The sequence below is a fragment of the Rosa chinensis genome, chromosome 6 (assembly GCF_002994745.2).
Source record: "Rosa chinensis cultivar Old Blush chromosome 6, RchiOBHm-V2, whole genome shotgun sequence".
NCBI classification, from domain to species: domain Eukaryota; kingdom Viridiplantae; phylum Streptophyta; class Magnoliopsida; order Rosales; family Rosaceae; genus Rosa; species Rosa chinensis.
In genome coordinates this window covers 14,880,181-14,902,663 of record NC_037093.1, presented here as the reverse complement: position 1 = coordinate 14,902,663, position 22,483 = coordinate 14,880,181, and the positions used below count along the sequence as shown (strand labels likewise).

General features: G+C 44.6%; 1 protein-coding gene across 1 annotated transcript; it reads left to right on the top strand.

Moving 5' to 3' along the window:
* The first annotated feature begins 3,665 nt into the window (after positions 1 to 3,665).
* LOC112170879 lies at positions 3,666 to 5,726 on the top strand. The gene has a single exon (XM_024308162.1). The coding sequence runs from the start codon at positions 3,666 to 3,668 to the stop codon at positions 5,724 to 5,726; it is 2,061 nt and encodes a 686-aa protein (XP_024163930.1).
* The last annotated feature ends 16,757 nt before the right edge of the window (positions 5,727 to 22,483 follow it).

Here is a 22,483-nt window from a genome sequence, read left to right as displayed (position 1 = left end):
GTATTGAAGCCACTCACTTCATAACACTGTATTTTTCTCTTTACAGAGGGGAGAGTTATCAAGCAGACACCTCCATCGTTATGAGCAAGCACCATGTGAAGATGGAGAAAGAGCAATTTTCCAATCACCAAGTATTTCAGAGTTTGTACTTCAATATGTATACTTTGCATAAGATATGAGCTTTTTGTAAGATAATTTTGTCAATTTTGAACATTGCTGCGATATATGTAATTACTGTAACATTTTCTTTTATATAAGATTCATTATTTTTTGTACAATTTTTATCCCAAAAAAAAAATTGGCATGCAAATATGCATGCTAGATTTTTTTTTTTTTTTGTTCATAAATAACACTTTTGCAATGGCATTTTTGCTGTCGCAAATCACTTTTGGCGACGGCAAAAAACTTTGGGCGCGGATGGTGGTGTCGCCATTGGTATTTGCGACGGCATTATTCAGTCGCAAAATTCTTACGACGGCAAATGATTTTCCGTCGCTAATAATCTTGCGATGGCGAATTTGCCGTCGCAAATACTATTGGCGATGCCACCAATTGCGTTTGAAGCATTGTTGTTCATGGTTTGTTCTTGATTGAAACCTTTTTCACGACTTAGTAATTGAAACTAGGATGATAAATTTGTCTCAAGCATGTTTTGGTGGTGGATTTCCGAGTTCCTAACATCTCCATTCATATCTTTCAACCCCTAAATTCAAAATCGTGTTTCCTTACTTTATTTTCAGTTTATTTTTGTTGAAAACTGAAAACCCCCCAATTTAGTTCGTTTTAGGATTGCAACGCCCTCTTCTATCCTCTCTGTCCCTCCATCTCTCTTTCTCTTTTGTTTTTGTTGTGTGACGTTTTCTTTAGTGTTAATTTTGTGTTGTTTTGTGTGATTAAGAAAGTTACCCTCAATCGCCGGCTTAAACGATCCCTACTTATTCTATACTGACAATTGACATTCTTGCAGGTTAAATTGGACGCTTGTTTTTAGCGTAACAGGACTTTTGCTAATCTTCTTGTTGCGTCACCAAATCGATACTCAAGGTTGTAGGTTGAGTAGAGCAAAAATCATCGGGAAGCGGGGAGAACTTGCTAAAGCGTGACTTTAGCTTCGCTGGGTTGCGATGGCGTTACCCTTACTTGGCTGGTTCTGTAATCGTTGTGGTTGCGGTACTACAATCGGCTCCCGAGGAGACTAGGACAGAAGCACGTTGACAGAGGGTTTGGTGGCACTGATAGTCAGCTCTTGAGGAGACTAGGACTTAGAGTGTGATCACCGAAAGAGAAAGAGAAAGAGATGTGTTGCTCTTAGAGAGGTTGTTCTAGAGAGACTTAGATCATCTTAGAGATGTATTAATGAATGAATTGGTCTTTGTGGTCGTGGTACTACAATCGGCCCCTGAGGAGACTAGGACAGAAGTACGTTGACAGAGGGTTTGGTGGCACTAATAGTCGGCTCCTGAGGAGACTGGGACTTCGAGTGTGATCACCGGCAGAAGAAAGAGGGGGAGAGGAGTTGTCTTAGAGAGGTTGCTCTAGAGAGACTTAGATCATCTTAGAGATGTATTGATGAATGAATTGGTGTGTATTTGTGTTTTTGGTCGGGGTACTACAATCGGCTCCAGAGGAGACTAGGACCAAAGTACGTTGACAGAGGGTTTGGTGGCACTGATAGTCGGCTCCTGAGGAGACTGGGACTTCGAGTGTGATCACCGGTAGGAGAAAGAGGGGGAGAGAAGTTGCTTTTAGAGAGGTTTCTCTTGAGAGACTTAGATCATCTTAGAGATGTATTGATGATGGTGATTGCTTTTGTTTTTTGGTTTTAGATGATATGCATTTCGTTTTTGTTTTAGAGTTTCTATATGAATCGTCTTGGTTTCGTTTGATTTGGAATCTAACTGGAATATTGGTTATCATGAATCTTCGCCATGTTTTCATTTTTCAAGGGAAAATAACGTCGATTTAGGAGATCAGATAACCAATTTGGCCTTTGGGGATAACTCCTCTGACCAAGTCATTTTGGTCTTTTATGATGCATTTGCTGATACACTTGATATACTAAATCCAATTTTGAGAGGATCATAGATCATTTTGCATTGCAGCTCCTCATGCTTCATCAAACTTTCATTTTTTCTATTCATGTGGTTATTTAGTATCACTCTTTTTTTTTTTTTCTAACGATTATAACTATTGACAGGTAGCAAGGTGAAAAGCTTACCTGCTGTGCATTGACGTTTCCACGTTGTTCCCATGAGCGTGGTAAGGCTTAGGTTTTTTCCATTCTTGCCTCTGCACTTTCACATTTTTAGTTTTATCAAAGTTTGTTTTTTGTTTTTTTTTTTTTACCTCTGCTACTATTTGATATATATGTTTGCTGTGTGCCACATTCACACGTGGCCTGTGAATCAGTGCATATATATTTACTAATATAATTTTGTGTATTGGTGGCAGGTAAGTGTTCTTGGAATTGTCTATTACTAATAATTAAGGTTTAATGCCTTATTGTTGTCTACTTGCATGTTCTGTTGACTATATGTTCAATTTCTTATCTATCTTGCATATTGGATATTAGCTTATTAAGCTAACTTCGGTTTTTTTGTGTTGATATTACAGATTCTCATGGCACAAAGAGCAAAGTGTACTTACATAAGCATTTGCAAGCATAATTAGCTATAATGAGCCACGCTCATACCACCGTCAGCGGTGCCAAAAACCTACCAAATGAGTGATCTACATAAGCACAGCCAAACAGGCTACCGCTTGAGCCTAGGCTCACCCCTAGAATGTTACCAACGCGCCGCTACGCGCCACGGCAAGATAACATCAGAAGCTCCAAGAGCTGGGAACTGAGGCATATCAGTCCCCATTGTAAAACAGGAAAGAGGCCAGCCTCTTCCCACTTATAAAAGGTTCATTCCTCTCTCCTTATTCATTACGCATTTACTACTTAACTTATGCTTACCTGTCAACATAAATACATTGACTGACTTAGGCATCGGAGAGTATAAGACCGCCAAGCGCGGTCTACTCCTGACGCCCTTTGTATTTCACTTGACAGCTAGCAGAAGTTCCTGAATCAACACAAGTAGAGATCCGTTCTCCAGATCAACGTTAACCAAGAATTGGGCCACCCCACCCCGATTCCAAGCATTAACATTGGCGCCGTCTGTGGGAATCCTTGAATGGAAGGTCATCCCGCCACATTCACCAGGACTAATGGTAGCGGGGGAAACCCAGAGGCAGCGTCAGATCATTCCACGAGCCCTCACCCTACCAATCCAGCGGCCGACACTAACCCAATGGTGGGTGTCCGCCGAACGTTATTCAGCACTCTGACTAATCCTGGTGTGGAACAGCAAGAAACTTAACTGGTCCCACCGGCACAGTTGGCCGTAGTAGATCAGCCGGGCAGCAGTCGATCGCTAGGGCAAGACCTGGAAGCATTCTATGAACTGGCGCTGGCGAACCTCCATAAAATTAATAAGGAGCGCGACCAGTAGTGCAGAGAGAGAACCGAAGCCCAGGGGCAGGTGGTCGCTTTGACAGCCCGTTTCGAAGAATTGAAAAGAGCACTGGGAGAAAACCCTACACGGAGCAAGCAATCGCGAAGCATAGGGCATAGTCGACCCAGCACCAGACGAGCAGCACCCGCACTGCTCGTACAGATGCAGGTACCATTGAATCCACCAGAGCTCTCAGGGTTGGGCCTGCCGCTACAGCTACAACCCCAGCCCATGATTGAGCAGGTGGTGGAATCACATTCACACAGTCATCACCCTGCTACCCGGGCCAGAACTGAAGGTGTTATCATTGCCCCCAAGCGGGAAGTAGTTGAGCAGAACCCTCAGGCTGATCCCTCTGCTGGAGCAACTGCCCTGATCCTCGAAAGGATGCAGCAGATGGAGCAGAGGTTGGCTCGGACGAAAGCCGGCGTCCAGGCGGCAATCCAAAATCCGCTCTTTGCATCTAGGCCAGGCCCATTCTCCCTTAGAATCCTAACAGTCGTCAGATCGGCGCATGCCAAAACGCTAAAGATACCACATTACAATAGACTGACGGACCCCTTTGTTCACATGGACACCTTCCACAAGGTGACAAGCAACAGGGGATTCAATGACGCCACCCTGTGTCACATGTTTAGTGAGACACTGGATGGAGAGGCGATGGGATGGTTCTTTGAATGTCCACCAAGGACCATGGACTCTTTCCATGCTCTAACGGAGGCTTTCCTTTCGTGGTTCATCCTGCTGGCCGTCAGACATCACATCACAAGCCAGTTATTCAATGTCAAGCAGGGCGCAGAGGAGACTTTGAAGGCGTTCATAACAAGGTGGAGAGCAGCGACATCCGAGTCTCGAGGCCTTGACAAGACCAGGGCGTTGGCTGCCTTTAAGCAAGGATTACTCAAGGGACCCTTTCTTTATCACCTGAATTACAATCATCCAAATGCTGCATACAACCTAGTCATGATGGAGGCTGTCGTCCATGCACAGGCAGAGTTCGTCACATACGGTGAAGCTCGACCACCGCCACGAATTGTAGTGAGATCTAATCAACCTTCATCCAGTCAGCCACAAACCGCTGATAAAACTCCCAGCACACTACCCGGTGAAAGGAAGAGGGAGTGGCAACAAGGAGGCTGTAACCAGAATAAGCAGCACAAAGATCAACAATTCCAAAAGGGGGACCGCTTATCCCAGGGAGTTAGCCGCAGCAAACAGCTGGAGTCCTCTCAGGGGTATGCTGTCTTCAAGGTTCTTATCGCCTCATATGAGGAAATATATGATCAATGCAAGGATCAAATACCAGCACCACCTCCAGGCAGGTATCCAAAGGTGGGTAAACCCAGAAACACTGGCAAGTGGTGCAAATACCACGAGGACAGCGGCCATAACACCAATAACTACAACGCCCTCAAGATAGCGATCGAGACATTGTACCGTGACGGTAAGCTGCAACAATTCAAGGCGTGTCAATTGCCACAGGTGGTTGGCAACATTGAGCCCATTTGTCGTATCAACACCATCGACGGCGGCGCCCCAATCACCGACATGTCTCACAGGGCAAGAAAGCGCTATGCATGCGCCACTAACCCCAAGGAAATTTGTCACATCAGTTTCGAACGATCCGCCAAGCTTCCCAAAGCAGGATGGGAACCTATCATGTTCACAGAGGAGGAGGAGCGCAATGTCCATCTCCCCCATGATGACCCATTCCTAATTGATGCAACACTTGACAAGTGGTCTGTGGGTCGGGTCCTCGTTGATAGCGGATCTGCTGTCAATGTCATTTTCAACGGCTGCTACAACCAGCTTCAGCGGAATAGAAAATTGTTACAGGATCATGAGCCGCTACTCAGCTTCTCTGGCGACATTATGCAACCACTAGGGTCTGATTACATGGGCCTTACTATTGGTACCAGTCCATGCACAGCGGAGGTACACACCGAATTCATCATTGTTGACTGCCACAGCTTTTATAATGCTATCATTGGTCGACCGGCGCTGAGTAAGCTCAAGTGTATTATTGCCGGGTACATGCTTCTCATGAAGTTCCCTACCCCTAATGGCCCTAGTTGCGTAAGGGGAAGTCAACAACTTTCTCGGGAATGTTATTCCACGACAATTGCAAGATCAACACCCAGCTATGAGATCCTAACGGTAGGCGGTCGTGTGCCACTAACGGAAGCAATAGACATCCCTACAACTCATTTGCCTGTCGGATGAGCACCCCGAGCGGACAGTCCGCATCCGCGTACAGTTAGCCCCAGAGATAGCAGCTGAACTCACTCAATTCCTGTGGGAGTATGTCGCCGTCTTCGTCTAGTCCTATACGGACATGCCAGGCATCTCCCTTAAGGTCATCACCCATAAACTTAGCATCAAACCCTCTTTTTATCCCATCAAGCAGAAGCGAAGGGCCTTTGATTAGGAGCGATACCGCCCAATACGCGAGAAGGTCGCAAAGCTCCGAGGCATAGTATTCATCCGCTAAGTCAATTATCCGCGGTGGATCTCCAACTTGGTCATGGTTAAAAAACCCAATGGCAAGTGGTGGATGTGTGTAGACTTTAAAGATCTCAACAAGGCTTCCCCCAAGGACAGCTTCTCGCTGCCCCGTATCGATCAACTGGTCGACGCAACTGCTGGGCATGAGCTGCTCAGCATGATGGACGCATTCTCCGGATATAATCAGATCAAGTTGTACCCCAATGACCAGGAAAGCACCACCTTCACAACTGACAAAGGCCTCTATTGCTAAAATGTCATGCCATTCGGATTGAAGAACGCTGGGGCAACATATCAGCGGTTAATGAACGCTATGTTCGCGGAACACCTGGGCCAGATCATTGCGGTCTACGTGGATGACATGCTTGTCAAGAGCATAAAGGCTAGCGGACACGTGGCAAATCTCCGCATCATCTTTGCAATCCTTTTGGCCTACGGCCTGCGCCTAAATCCTGAGAAATGCTTTTTTGCCATTACCGCTAGTAAATTCTTGGGATACATCATCAATGAGCGTCGTATTGAGGCCAACCTTGACAAAATACTGGCGATTCTGGACCTGATAGCCCCAACATTGAAGGTGCATGTGCAGAGCCTTCAGGGCAAACTCACCGCCCTCTCTCGGTTCATCTCTCGACTCACCGATAGATGCCTCCTGTTCTTCAAGATCTTGAAGATGACCTACGAATGCGCAGCGGCATTCCAGAGTCTCAAAGAATACTTGGCTGTTGTTCCACTTCTTTCTATCCCTGTACTGGGCGAAACTCTCTACATATACCTAGCGGTGTCCTCATCAGCGGTTAGCTGCGCCATTGTACGACGACAAATGCAGGAGGAACTCCCAGTTTTCTATGCCGGTAGAGGCATGAACTGTGCAGAGACACGGTATACTCCTCTGGAGTAGTTGGTGTTAGCTCTTATTGTTGCCGCCAGACGGCTCTGCCAGTAGTTCCAGGCCCATACAATCCATGTCCTGACATCTCAGCCGTTAAGACAGGTGATGAAAAATCTTGAGCACTCGGGGCGCCTCAGCAAGTGGGCCATCGAGCTTAGTGAATTCGACATTAAATACAAACCCAGAACCACTATGAAGGGCCAAGCTGTAGCAGACTTCATTGCCGAGCTTACAGAACGCCAGGAAGAGCCAAGCCCCAGGCTAGATACCGCCAATACGGACATGCAGGCCACAGAGAGCCCCACTCTTAGTCAGCTGTCGGATTGGAATCTACATGTCGACGGCTTGGCCTACCCCAAGGCCAAGGGGGACTGGATGTAGAGTATGTTTTAAAATTCAACTTTGCAGCATCAAACAACACGGCGGAGTATTGACTTGATACACATTTACGCAAGCGCACGTATCGTTGTCAAGATAGGGAAATATTATGCCCAAAGTTTATCGTACCAAGGGGATTAGTGGCTAACCCACAATCCTTGGGTAATCGGAAATAAAGACACTTAGCAAACAAAGAAAAGAAAAAGAAAATAAATAAAAATGTTAATCTAAGTAACCAAGCCCTAGCAATGCTCGGTTTTGGTTCTCACCAAAGCCTAATCACAACTAAGAGCCTAGTGATGATTATCTACAATGAGTCGAAATTCAATATTTTGAGAGATGATTTTAGATTAACAAAATGTAATGAAATGTAAAGCAATTAATAAAAATGCAAAGAAATTAATAAAAGTGTAACCAAATAAATGGGAATGTCGGGTGCTAGGGAGGTTCCTTGACCAAATTTCATGTGTCGGAAGCTAATCTAATGTAGATGCATATTTCCTATTTTGGCGGTAGTCGTATCCAAGGCAGTTCAAGGCTCAATGACCTAAATTCCCTTCCATGGTATTCCTACTCCGGTTCAAGGGCCGTAGGAACTCACTTAGCATGAATTAGAGCCGGTTAAAGGGTCACTAATTCACATCAAGAGGCGTAGAGATCGAGGAATTAGACTACTAAGCGACCCGCCCGCGCAATCACGCAACGGGTGTAAATCACCATGCTTATAACCCCTCGAATACGAAATTGAAGGTTTCTAGCTTAGGAATTAGAGGGAGTCAAGCCCCTAACTCCATCCTAGATATGTTCAAAATACACACCCTAGAGTTGACTAGGCTCCTAGACATGCATTTTAACCCAACAAAAATAGATATAAGCATCCATCATATGAAAATTGCATCATTACATTAAATTAAACATCTTTTACACAAAATTTGGGTTAGGGACACAACCCTAAAACCCAACAAGAAAATTACTCACAACCCATAATTATAGACATCAAAACTACAAAATTCAAAGAGAAAAGACAATAGAAGTGTAGGAGAAAACAATGATAGCCACAATTAGCTAGAAAGCCAACATGACTACTCTTGAATTATAACTCCCACAATTACCCAAATCTTGAATCTTGTAGAGGTTGAGCCCTTTGATGAATCTTTGAAGCTTTGGGTGAGTAAATCCTTGAAATCCCTAAAATAAAACTAAAGAAAAGAGGGAAAATGGAGGAGAAGGAGGGGAGAGAGAGAGAGAGCAGCCCAAAAGGGCTGCCTCTGTTTTTTTTTTTTTTCTGGTGAGGCTACCATTAGGGTGAGAGAGTTAGTGTGTGTATATATATGTAGAATGATTGATAGCTCAGTGGTGTAGGGCTGGAAGGAGAAGGGAGAAGAATTGGGACACATGGCAAAATGTGATAGGAAGAGAGGAAAAAGGGTAGAAAATAAAAAGAAAAAGGAAGAAGGAAGTGCACGTGGGAGAGGGGGGGGGGGGTTGATTCTGATGATGACGTCAGCAAAGTCATTTTTTTTTCTTTTCTTTTCTCTTCTCAACGCATTTCCACAAACACTATAGGAGACAATTATATTCCGCTCCCTTGATGGCGTTGACCATGTTGACCCTCATTGACTATTTCGTCCTTTTGCCGGAAATTCTATTTTGCACAATTTTCGTATCATTTTCTTTCGATTTCCACAACTCCGCTTATTTTCTACAAGTAAATAAAAGTGGATTAATTACATTATAATTGACTTGAGGACTAACTAATTTATCGTGTTTTAGATACAATTACATGCATAAAAATGCGTGTAATCAAGTATGAAGCGCTCATTGTAGACTTACTCCTCGACCTTGACTCAAGCGCTGATAGCGTCAACATATTCAGCGACTCCCAGCTGGTCGTCAACCAGGTCAATGACACGTTCCAGACCAAGGACAAACAGTTGGCAGCTTATCTGGAGTACGTAAGAACACTGCTCAAAAAATTCCAATTCCATACTATCACACAGATCCCCAGAGAAAAGAACACCAAGGCAGATTCTATGGCGAGCTTGGCCACCACTCAACCATATCAGAGTCCAGCGGATACCAGGGTAGAAAGCCAAGACAGACCTAGCATCACCAAAACCCTGGCTGAAATATTCAACATTGAGGTCAGCCCAAGTTGGATGGATGAGATCATTGAATACAAGCATAGCGGTACACTCTCGGAGGATAAGGTCGCAGCGTGTCAACTCATTCTGAAATAAGGCGCACAAAAGATTCTTGGAATTGAAATAAGGCGGGATAGAAAAGCTGGTAAAATTTGGCTATCACAAGAAAAGTACATTCTGAGGGTACTTGCACGCTTCAACATGGATGGAGCTAAGGTTGTTTCTGTCCCATTAGCTGCACATTATCAGTTAAGTGCAAAGCAAAGGCCATCAAGTCAAAAAGAGATTAATGCGATGAAGGATGTTCCATATCCAAGTGCAGTAGGGTGTCTCATGTATGCGATGATCTGCACAAGACCAAATTTAGCTCAAGCATTGAGCGTTGTCTCTAAGTACATGTCAAATCCGGGTATGCCCCACTGGGAAGCAGTGAAGTGGATTTTGAGGTATTTAAAAGGGACTAGGCAGCTTGGAATCATGTTTGAGAGAAAACAAGAAGTAGCATGTGTGGCTAGTTTTGTGGACGCATATTATGCAGGAGACTTAGATAGAAGGAGGTCCACAACAGGTTTCTACTTGTGGAGGAGGACCTGTAAGCTGGAAATCAACTCTTCAAGCAGTGACAGCTCTATCTACTACTGAGGCAGAATATATGGCATTAACAGAAGCTTCAAAGGAAGCTATTTGGTTGAATGGGCTGGCAAGTGAATTTGGAATTCACCAAGAAGGCGTGGTAGTGAAGTGTGACAGTCAAAGTGCCATTCATTTGGCAAGGAATCAAGTGTTTCATGCAAGCACGAAACACATTGATTTTCGCTATCACAGGATCAGAGATTGGGTAGAGTCTGGAAATATATTTGTGGAGAAGGTTTACACAAATGACAATGCTGCAGATTGTCTTACCAAGCCCGTTGCTGTAGAGAAGTTCAAGGATTGCTTGAACTTGCTCGGTGTCACAACATGTTGAGTTGTGGTGGAGCACATCCTCACTTGAGGTGCATTGAAGCAAGAAGAGTCTTGCCAAGGTGAAGGTTCTTGAAGGTCTGTTCAGGATTACTTCAAGAAGTTCAAGACATCCTAAAGGTTGCAGCAATCATTTTGGTATCAACTCACCAAGGTGGAGATTGTTGTGTTTTTGGCTCATTGATACAATCTAAAAATTAGGATGCAGCATTCAAATCCAAGTCTAGAAAGGAAAGAGGTTTGCGCCCTTTTTATGTCAACATCAAATAATCCTGAGCCGTCCGCTACAAAACTACATCACGTACCAACCGTACACGTGTCCCACGTCTTCATTAACTCCCTGGATTAACCGAGGCGTCGCCTCGGTTACGAAATCCATCATTACTCGCATTAATGACGAGAAGACGGCTAGGCTTAGGAGGCAAGCCTCCAGACGCTAACCCTCTCAGAGTTAGCCACGTGTCCACCGTCATCATTCTTTGGCTTCCAAGGGAAGTCACCACCTGACAAGTAAACCCCCAACCATGGCAAGTCTCCGCTGAGCGAAAACCCCGCCAGAGGATCCTCACTTGCATCTCCCAAGTGACGGAGTCTCCGCTGAGCGAAACCCCGCCAGCGGATCCTCACTTGTCATCTCCCTAGTGACGGAGCCTCCGCTGAGCGAAACCCCGCCAGCGGATCCTCACTTACATCTCCCAAGTGACGGAGTCTCCGCTGAGCGAAACCCCGCCAGCGGATCCTCACTTGTCATCTTCCAAGTGACGGAGTCTCCGCTGAGCGAAACCCCGCCAGCGGATCCTCACTTGCATCTCCCAAGTGACGGAGTCTCCGCTGAGCGAAACCCCGCCAGCGGATCCTCACTTGCATCTCCCAAGTGACGGAGTCTCCGCTGAGCGAAACCCCGCCAGCGGATCCTCACTTGTCATCTTCCAAGTGACGGAGTCTCCGCTGAGCGAAACCCCGCCGGCGGAGCTTCTCTCCTCATTTGGTAAACGGGGCGTCCTCCGCTACACAGCGCACCGCTGGCTGACCCCATTTCTCATCTGACAAGCTGCGTACTTTATTCAGCGCAACACCGCTCAATAAAATACCAAGCACGTCTACTTGACGCTGCTTCCTGCTACATCTAGCGGGGGGACTTCCGCCAGCGGCGGATCCCGAGGCCACGCCTCTCTGACAACGCCGCCACGCGGAGTTACGGTCAGAATGTCCCTACGGGACACGGGGACTAGTCAACAGTCTACGACAGCCCTGATCAGGTACGTTGACCCCCGTCACCTGGGTGCTAAGATTGGGCTCGCAACCCAACACCCTCTGCTCCGTGCAGCGCTGCTCCGTGCAGCTCCCCCTCAACAAACAATAACAACGACCATCCGGAGGTCCATCTTAGCCGGGGAGTGGGGGACTCCCTGGGGGGCCTAGCAGGGGCCCACCCGAAAGGGCACAAAGCGTTTGCTCAGTAAATCCATGGTTGACAACGCACTGACGCTAATTATGCTTCTGCAAAGTCTAGCGGGAGAAACGCTTCAAACCGCCGATCAACTCCCCAACCAAGATTGCCCTCCTTGACTGGGGATTTGGGGGACTTGTACATGCATGTCCATTTGCAAGCATAATTAGCTATAATGAGCCACGCTCATGGTACCACCAGGGGTACCAACGCCCACCATATGAGTGACTGGCGTAAAGACAGTTAGCCGGGTTACCGCCTGAGCCCCGGATCAACCCCAAAGCACCGCCGACGCGCCGCCACGCGCCGTGTCAAGATGGCATCAGAAGCTACTGAAACTGGGAACTGAAGCACCATCAGTCCCACATCGAAAACAAAGAGAAGATCATCCTCTTCCTCACCTATAAAAGGTTCTCTCCTCTCTCCTCATTAAGGACGCATTCAATACTTACCTACTATTACTTTGTCAACATAAATACATTGACTAACTTAGGCATCGGAGAGTTGAAGACCGCCCGGCGCGGTCTCCCTCTGACGCCCATTGTATTTTATTTGACAGGTAACGGGAACCACTCACAACAAAGGTATCGATCCGCCTGCCGGATCAGCGGTAACTAAGGTCCAGCTACCGCTAGACTTTTAGACATTAACAAGGTGCATTGAAGCAAGAAGAGTCTTGCCAAGGTGAAGGTTCTTGAAGGTCTGTTCAGGATTACTTCAAGAAGTTCAAGACATCCTAAAGGTTGCAGCAATCATTTTGGTATCAACTCACCAAGGTGGAGATTGTTGTGTTTTTGGCTCATTGATACAATCTAAAAATTAGGATGCAGCATTCAAATCCAAGTCTAGAAAGGAAAGAGGTTTGCGCGCAGCTTTTCTATAAGTTCTAGGAAAGTTAGTCTTTCAAGTTCTATTAGGATTTGTATTAAAGGCATAGTCTATTAGGATTAGGAATCCTAATTTTATATTGTATCAGCAGCCTCTATGTCCTATAAATAGGAGCTGAAGTGGGTTTTCTGAGAATAGAAGACAGAGAGTGTAGAAAACTGAGAGTAAGGTGATAGAGAGATAAGAACTAGTCTGAGGGGTTTGAAGGATCTGCAATAAGTACTTGTAAACACCTAAATTCTTCATAGTGCTAGTGAATCTCTCAAGAGAGATCATGAAGTGGACGTAGGCTAAAGTTTTGGCTGAACCACTATAAATTTGCTGCGTTGTTTCTGTTTTCAGTTCATCTATTTTTTGACTTTGCTTTAGTAAAACACAAAGATCCTAAAGGGGGCTTACACAATAAGTGACAGCCTCAGATACGTTTCCCCTCTTTTTATGTCAACATCAGTTGAATCTAGGCCATCCACTAGAAAATGACATCAGTTGAGAGCCGTACACATGCCCCACTACCTCCCACGATCTCACTAACTCTCTGAGTTAACCGAGGCGACGTCTCTGTTATGAACACGATCATTACTCACATTAATGATGACATGACAATCGTGCACAGCAACCACAACTCCGCACGCTACTCCAATGTATGCCTGCCACATGGCAAGGAAAAGTCAGATGTAAAGCCTGCTTCAGACCACCGGGCATATGGATAGACAAAGGCAGTTGCCACTAGGAGTAACACCGCTAGCGGAACTCCTTCCTTCCATCTTGCACGCAAGACAGTTGCCGCTAAATGTAACACCGCTAACGGAACTCCTCTCATACATCAGACCGTTATGCAGCAAGCCACCACCTCAAAACTACAATGACCGCTACGTGGCATTGCAGTCAAGCTTCTCCTCTGGGAAAAAGAAAGGGGACTCGTTAACATTGCCTACGGCAGCCATTGATCTGGCGGTTAACCCCCGACGCTTGGGTATCAAAGTTTGGGCTCGCTACCCAACACCTTCCGCTCCAAGCAGCTCCCCTTCATCAAACAATATCACTACCAAACAGAGGCCAATCTCTGCCGGGGAGTGGGGGACTCCCTGGGGGGCCTAGTAAGGGCCCACCCGAAAGGGTACAAAGCGTTTGCCCAGAACAAATCCATGGTTGACAACGCACTGACGCTAATTATGCTTTTGCAAGTCTATGGAAGCAACGCTTTTTGACGCTAGGCAATTCCCCAACCAAGATTGCCCTCCTTGATTGGGGACTCGGGGGACTTGTTCTTATATAAGTATTTGGAAACATAATTAGCTATAATGAGCCACGCTCATACCACAATCAGTGGTGCCAAAAACCCACCAAAGGAGTGATCTACAGAAGCACAGCCAAATAGGCTACCGTTTGAGCACAGGCTCACCCCCAGAATGTTACCAACGCGGCGCTACATGCCACGGTAAGATAACATCAAAAGCTCCAAGAGCTGGGAACTGAAATATATCAGTCCCACATCATAAAACAAGAAAGTGGCCAGCCTCTTCCCACCTATAAAAGATTCATTCCTCTCTCCTCATTCATTACGCATTTACTACTTAACTTATGCTTGCCTGTCAACATAAATACTTTGACTGACTTAGGCATCGGAGAGTATAAGACCGCCCAGCGCGGTCTACTCCTGACGCCCTTTGTATTTCACTTGACAGCTAGCAGACGTTCCTGAATCAACACAAGTAGAGATCAGCTCTCCGGATCAGCGTTAACCAAGAATTGGGCCACCGCCCGATTCCAAGCATTAACACAAAGTAAATGAAAGCTAGTGCAAAGCTACTCTTTTATGTAAATTTCAGTATATATATTACTAGGAGTCTAGAGTACTATTAGATGTACTTTCTTTGTGGATAAAAGATTACCTTTGCACAATCCATTTTGGTGCATGATGTGGATTATAACAATTTCTTCTATATATTGATAAGTTACTGTTAATTTGGTCATTTTTTATTCATCTTCCACCATATATAATGCATTGAATCATTCTTTTAGTACAACAATAACCACACAAAACTGTCATATGTACACAATATTTACAATAGCCTCAAAATTAAAAATGTCGTCTAAATGCAAAACAGGTTCTGTGAATAACAATCATACAACAGTTATAAAAAAAAAAAAAGACTTCTGAATAACAATCACACAACGGGTTTTTAAGTTGCCCGTTGTCTGAGTAATGTCGACAGCCTGTCGACATGGATGCCGAGTTCTTTAGACGACAGTTTTTTAAATCATGTTTCATCAGACGGCAGCGAGATATACGACAATCAGCTCTGTATCAGATGACAGTTTTTAGCCGTCGTCTGATTCAATTTTTGTACTAGTGGACCTTTCATTACAAGTCTTTGCATCTGTTGATCGGATGACCATATTCAATATACCAGCCAAAAATCACTGCAGCCAACATTAATTTGATAAGAACTTATCGAGTGGATATGATTAACTTGACTCCAACCGTTGACCGCCATTGTCCATCACACCATAGTACCATACTAATTATTACGTACACAAAAATTTGAAATTCATTTTACAACAGGCAGTGCCACCCATGTTACGTTGCGCCATCAAAAATTTACTTGAAATAACCGAATGAAAAAAAAAAACTCCAGAATAGCACACTTCAAAGAAATAAAAAAACATCAGTTTCAACCAAATCCTTTTTTTTTTTTTATGAAACTCGCGGAGATGAGAAAAATTTATTGAAAAAAAGAAGAAGAGAACAGGGGGACAAAACCCTCACCACGCAAAAAGAGCAACAAAAAAGAACTAACAGAAATGAAAGTTAGGAAAATCCAACCAGTCACGATTACAAAAAGAGATGACAAAATCAGGAGGCAAGTCCCACCAAACAAAACCAGTAGCATTAGACCCATGTTTGCTAGCGCATCTGCAGCCTGATTACTTTTACGAAAAATATGAAAGTAGCTAAATTGCATTTGAGAAATGTATACTAAGCAGTTGCTCCACGCTACCCTTAGTTGCCAAAGTACTAAAGAGGGAGAGTGAATGAAGTTAAGAACAAGCATAGAATCCACTTCTAACCAAAATATGCTTCTAATCTCTTACCCAAGCTAATTCAATAGCCTTGATTGCTGCCATAACTTTAGCTGCCACGGAACTTGGAATGTCAAAATTTGAGCAAAAGGCACCAAGAACTGTACCTTTATGATCACGAAAAACCCCACCATAGCCAGCCTTACCAGAATCACTCTTCCAAGCTCCATTGGTATTCACGTTGATCCAACCATGTATAGGTGGATTCCAATTAACCTTAACAATTCTTGGCCCACGATGTGGGCGGCATTGAATCCCAAACTTCTTCAAAATGGTGAGCTCCGTAGACGTATGATGCATGGACCCTGTGGTTATTTTTCTTGAAGAAAGCACAAGACCAGAAATTAAAGTACAAGCTTGGGCCATAGTAACCAAGTAACCATCAAAGTTGGCTCTATTTCTACACCTCCAAATGAACCACAAATTTTCTGGAGATGCAAACCACAATTTTCTTAATTGAGAGTTGCGACTTGGACAAGTTCCCAAGTTTAATGCCTCCATGATTGTACTAGGGAACCATGTGTAGAATGGCACTGTCAGTAATCCCAATCTCGCCAAGAGTGCGCCCGAGACTCCCAGCAACCTCGTCATGAGAACCCCGAGAGCCCCCACTCATCGATCTCGATCGAGCGTGCCACACCGTCAACCCGAGACCTCTTGCCTCTGTGAGTATCGATACTAACACCCACCGGGGGACTCCCAAGACGAAGCTGCGAAGCAGCCCTCTTCCTCGACAAGTCTCTAACACACGGGTCCCATCCACTTCACCAGCCTGAACATAGGTCTCCATCTCGGCAACTTGAGTACCCCTAACAGCACCCTCTCCAACCTTTTGATGAACCTCAAGAACCTCGGTAGCCTGAGTCGCATCACCAACAGCTTGGCTTGTCAATTGAGCCTCTCTGCTGACGATAGTAATGACTTCTCGCAACACCGGACCACCAATATCGTGACCAAAAATAGCGTCCAGCTGCTCTAATATTGCATCTTGTACCAGGCGAACCCTGGCACTAGTATCGTTCTGGTGTCGTTCAGCTTCCTCGAATAGCTCATCAACGGAGATCTCCACTCCAACCCCCAGCTCCGATGGCTTATTCACGGTATCACGCTCCACCCCTCCCATCGAGACCAGGGGGAACTTCCTTGGAGAGACTCGGAGGGACTGCCTCGCGCCTCCTTGAATCTCTGGGAACTGGCGTTCCCTAGCAGGCACCGGGGAAGGCTAACTAACCTCACCTCCCCTCTACTGAGAATTCGTCCCCATCTTGGCCCTGAGCTGCATGCCTCTCAGCACCTATCTGCTCCTCAGCTTGCCTATTGAGGTACTCCAACACACAGTCGGAAAACTTCAGGTACATCTCATTTGGCAGCAACATGTTTGCCCGGTGATCAGTCACACGTACATTCTTATCGGGAAGCTCCACGTCACACCGTCTCGCCAACTCTGACTCTCGTAACAACTCCCTGATAATGGCATCGGTATCCACCTCAACATATGGAGCATCGCTCTTGCTAGCGGCCTCGCTAGGCAAATTGGCTACAAAATGAAGTAACAATGTTAACGACATCATAAATACATGAACGATCAGACATCATAAACAATGAAAAACAGCCCCACCCGAATGCCTCCCCAGCTTAAACCTCTCGTATGTCGGAAGCCAACACAGGCGATAGAAACCCTTCTTCCCTTGGGGAACGTGCAAAAAACCCTCACCACACGCTTCTGCTCTAGCATGGTCAAGACAGCCTCCTGCCTTACTACGATACAAAGACGTGCTGTTAGCACACACCAACGACAAAAGTTTACCAAAAACGCAATCACGAAACTCATAGATACGCTGAAAGCGAGTCGGGGCTCGATGCACCATGTCCGGGTTCTGCCAACGACCCCCAACCAGGCAAGGCTTGCCCCTCTAGCGAGAGTAAATGTTAGACGAAAGGTCCTCGATAATCGCGCAGCCACGTACCCTAAAGTTCACGCACCCTTTATCCCCGGTCTTCATCGAGAACTGCAGTTAAACTCGCTGATACTGGGGCACTGCTGCTTGTTGAGCTTCCACAGCACCAAAACTTCCATCAATTGCTTCGCGCATTGGGTGACAATTGTCCCATGAAAATGTTGAGACACGATAGCTGATATTGTAGCTCCTCTGGTATCAGGAGCATTAACCCTAAATCCTAAACGCCCACCCTACCTCGGGATGACTAAAGCACTCGCCACATCTCAAAGGGCGTAATAGCACGGTGTTCGGAATACCCCAAGTTGTCCTCATATCGGTGATCTGCTTAGCTGTTATACTCGGACCCGGCTAGTTAATGGGCATCTCGCCAAGAAACAACCACCCACCTGGCGAATGAGTAATCTCCAACACCTCGACATTCTCCGTCTCGGGAACCTCGGGCCCCATAGTATCCACGGGCTGCCCAACCCTAATTGGGACCTATGGGATGAACCCTCGCCACCACGACGATAAGAAGAACCCTCTCACCTACCACGACAACGATTCTCCCACGCCATATTGCGAACGATACTCAAAATATGTCAATCGCCTCCCACTTATCGCCTTCCCCGCCTACCCCAGAAAATTCCAAAATCTGATAGCCCAGACCGGAGCTGCAACATGGGGCTCGACTAAACCCAAAATTCACCTTCCCTAAAGACTAACCAAACCCACAATGATCCAAAACCCACCAGCGACTCTCAACCCTGGCAAACGACCCCTCAGCAAACCCACACTCCGCACAAATGTTCTCAGAAAGAAACCCAGGAAAGTCAAGAGACAGAGTACCTATTCACTCCTCCAACCGGAACACAGGGACAACAACCCGAAATTCCAACCACCAAACGAAAGATTCAAGCTTTCCAAACACTTAAGGCTCTAACTTTACTCACCTCCCTCTCAATCTCCAACAAAAGCACTGGAATAGTAACCACCCCCATCTCCCTCCTCTGTTATATATAGAGACCTCGATAATACAGGGACCATTGGACGTGCAAGGACTACGACACCATATCTCACCACATGTCCGACATCTCTAAGCGTTACAGAGGTCATGCGTCGTCGCCTCGACTTCTTACCACAACGCCATTATTACATGTTACGGACTCAAGTACACCGGACTCCCCGCACACAAAAAAATGAATGACAATAGCACAAGTGTCACCAGGGTATAGCATATGCCAAAAGAAGCATGAAACCCTACCACAGATTCGCGATAGCGACACAATAACAATTGCGAGAATGATCTCCTCACCCCAGCCAAGACTCCTCTTAAGTGGGGGACTGGGGGGTAATGGTCGTACGGAAGCCACGTGGCAGCAACTCGCCTTGCAGTTTCGATACTTCTACCAAAAGACAAACTCCCCACCCAAGAGAACTCTTGACCGGGGACTTGGGGGACTTGTTGGTATGCATATACCTCCCAAGCACAAGTATACGAAGCACAAGACTCATACCGCCAATGCAGAGGTCATGAAAGCTTCCAGCTGAGGGTTCTGATACCTCTTGGGGAGATATCGGGAACCCCAAACATCCTACACCAAAAGAAATGGAACCAAGCTCCCACAAACCTGCTACATTAAAGTCATTTCCAACAACCCAGAAAGGTAACTGTTTACTATCGCTTTCCATTATCGTTATCTTATAACGATATTAAATTAGGTATCAGAGCATTGAAGGCCAGCATACCCGGTCTTTCCTCTTACCTTTGTTTGTTTTACAGATAAGTGAGACCGATAACGATAGTAGCAAACCAAGACTTCCCGTGATTTGGCTGGATCAGACCTTCCCCGAGACAGTTGAAACAGAAAATACATTAGGAAAACAATAAATAATGCAATCTAATATTATTGAATTAGAAAGTCTAAAGAAAATCAATATGATATTTTTTTAGTACAATTATTGGCCTAAATAGTCATTTTATAGTAGGTCATATATGTCATTTAATAATTCATAATAAAATGAGATCAAGTGAGTAGATTTGAAGGTCCCAACAGAAACACTCAAAGCCAAAAGTCTCATTACTTATTCAATGCCAAAATCTGGAGGGTGTGTATTACCATCTGAGATTCTAAGGCTCTATAACTATCAGCAACACTATTACCATCTTAGATTCGAGGGCACTAATTGAAATGTATGAAATCAAAAGGACGAGCCAAAGCTCTCACATCCTAACCTCACACTCGAATAAGAACCGGCCTTGGGGTAGGCGGGGGCCCCAATTCTATGGTCCCCAAGATTTGTAAGTTTCTATATATAAACTCTGATAGATAGAACTAATAATGTACTACAGTACTACCGCATATATTAGATTGCATTGAATGAGATAATTAAACAACAAATGTACAAGTAAAAGACAAACCCAACTCAACTAGTAATTTTAGACTTAACAACCTCATCTTTCAGAAAGACCATAAGCAAGTATATGAACTTTTCTCACCAATTGAAGTCTTGAAGTCTAAACTTTTCCAGCATTTGTACCAACTCAAGAAGTATTGCTATATTACATACATATAATCTCGTTGTTAACATCTTGAGTTGGATATCCAATTTTCTCTTATTATTCTGTCTTTAATTAGAATGGTATTCGGTGTGCCCAGTATCATTTGGTTTAGTGGCATAAGTCTTCCGTTTATAAATAGGAGGTCGTTAGTTCGACTCACAATAGACTAGTTGTTATTTTTGATAAAAAAAAAATTAAAAAAGAAAAAGAAAAGAATGGTATTTGGTGTAAATTTAAGGTTTTGCAAATATTTTGATTGAGTTACTTTGTTACGCCATATAATTTTTAATTATTCTTATAATAAGTCTCAGAAAACTAAATAATCATTAAATAAATATGGAGCTTTATATATATGAACGTCACGAGCTTCATTCTATGACTCAGCCTCAAGCCCCCGAAACCTCAGGCCGTTCCTGCTCGATGCCATCATATTCATCTAGCAAACTCAACTTGTATAGTTGCATTGTTTGCCAGTTGCAACCTTCTCTAGAGAGATTTATTTTGGTGCTATGCCATAAACGTTACAAATTACGAGTTATCCAATTGTTAATTGGTTGACCAATTACTACGTAATAAACATTATGTGTTCCATACTTCCTCTTTTAGTCCGTGGTCTACTAATGCTATCAACTTATTGGCACCTTGTTGGTGGAGTTAAAATGTCAAAAGTTATAATCGAAGGTTTACTACCCTAAAAAATCCAAATTAAATTCCATGGATTTTTAGAAATGATTTCACGATAGTAGGAGCGAGTACGAAGCTTGGAAAAGTTGTGGAATTAGTTCGAACGGTTTTATTTTTGAAAACCAACGTTTTTTAGAGGGTTGACAAAGTTGACTTTTTATACGTTCAAAATTTGGGAAAACTTCCTTCATGAAAGTTGTAGAGCTCGTCGATACGATCGCGTGCATATATGGAACGCAATATTCGGAGTTCGTATAAATAAGTTATGAATATTTGAAAATTGAGATTTTTCTATAAATATGAGAAAAATACGGATTTTTCATTAAGGATGAAAAATTTCAGTTTTTGCATTTTGGCCCCCGAAACTCTCCGTTCTCTCTCCTCACTCCGGCCGACCCGGTTCTGACCCGACCCTACTTTTTCTCCCTCCTCCGGCCACGACCCGGCCATCCCCGGAGTCGCCGTGAGCCGCCCAGTAGCTCCATGGCGTCAGTTTTCCCTGCCGCCCAGGCTAGGCTTGGATTGAAGCCCCTCACCGAAACTAAAACCGACCCGGATGGAAAACCACTTTTCCGGCATCCCCTCGACTGATCCTTCCCATTTTCGTGATCTCCTCTTCCTGATGATCATCCCCATATAAGCCTTGCTTGACGATTTTGAGTGTGGAGTGAAAGATCAAGATTTAAAGTTTGAACGGCTCTGATTCAATATAGAATCTGATCAGACGGCTGAGATTAATCTAACTTCCAAGCTTGATCTAGGACGATCAAGGCCAAACCAGACTTAGCTCCAGGTATGAAAGTTGATCAGCTCTTCATTTTGAACCAGTTTGTAGCTGGTCACTTTGGAAGATGAATAAACTAATTTAAAAACATGATCTAAATAAGAAAATAAAAAATTACAGCTTGAATTGTTAGAGGTTCATTAGTGCTGATGTGGTCAATGCCATGTCATTTGGGATGGCTTTTTTGTATAGAATTTTGGGATCAAAAGCATTTTCCTACTTGGAAATGGGAAGTTTTGTAAAAGTTCCAATTTTGCAGACTTCAAATCTTTTTTGCCTCTTCTGTTTTTACACCCTTCATATTAACCGAAGTTAGGGTCTGTGTTTTAGCTTTTATTGTTTTAAGGATTAATTTCATGATACTACCTCTATTGGAGCCTAGGAGGAGAGTAATTTTCCTTTTTAGTTTTGGTCTGTTTGGGCCTGTCCATCAGACTGGTTAGGTGTTTTCTATCATCAGCCAGTTGGGCTAGCTTTGGGATAGCTTAATTAATCCCCTCTTTTTTATTTAAAAAAAAAGGTACGGCGATATGGATATGAAATTTTGGAATTAAGGCTTTTGATTGAGTGAGTGCCTGTAATGTTGCACAATAACAGATGAATCACAATTGTGGCTCGAGCATAGAAGAATCATTCTGTGCGGGTTCGATGAATAGGTGCTGAGTGAAGAAAATCAGGCAACAGAAATATAGAAATACCTGTTCT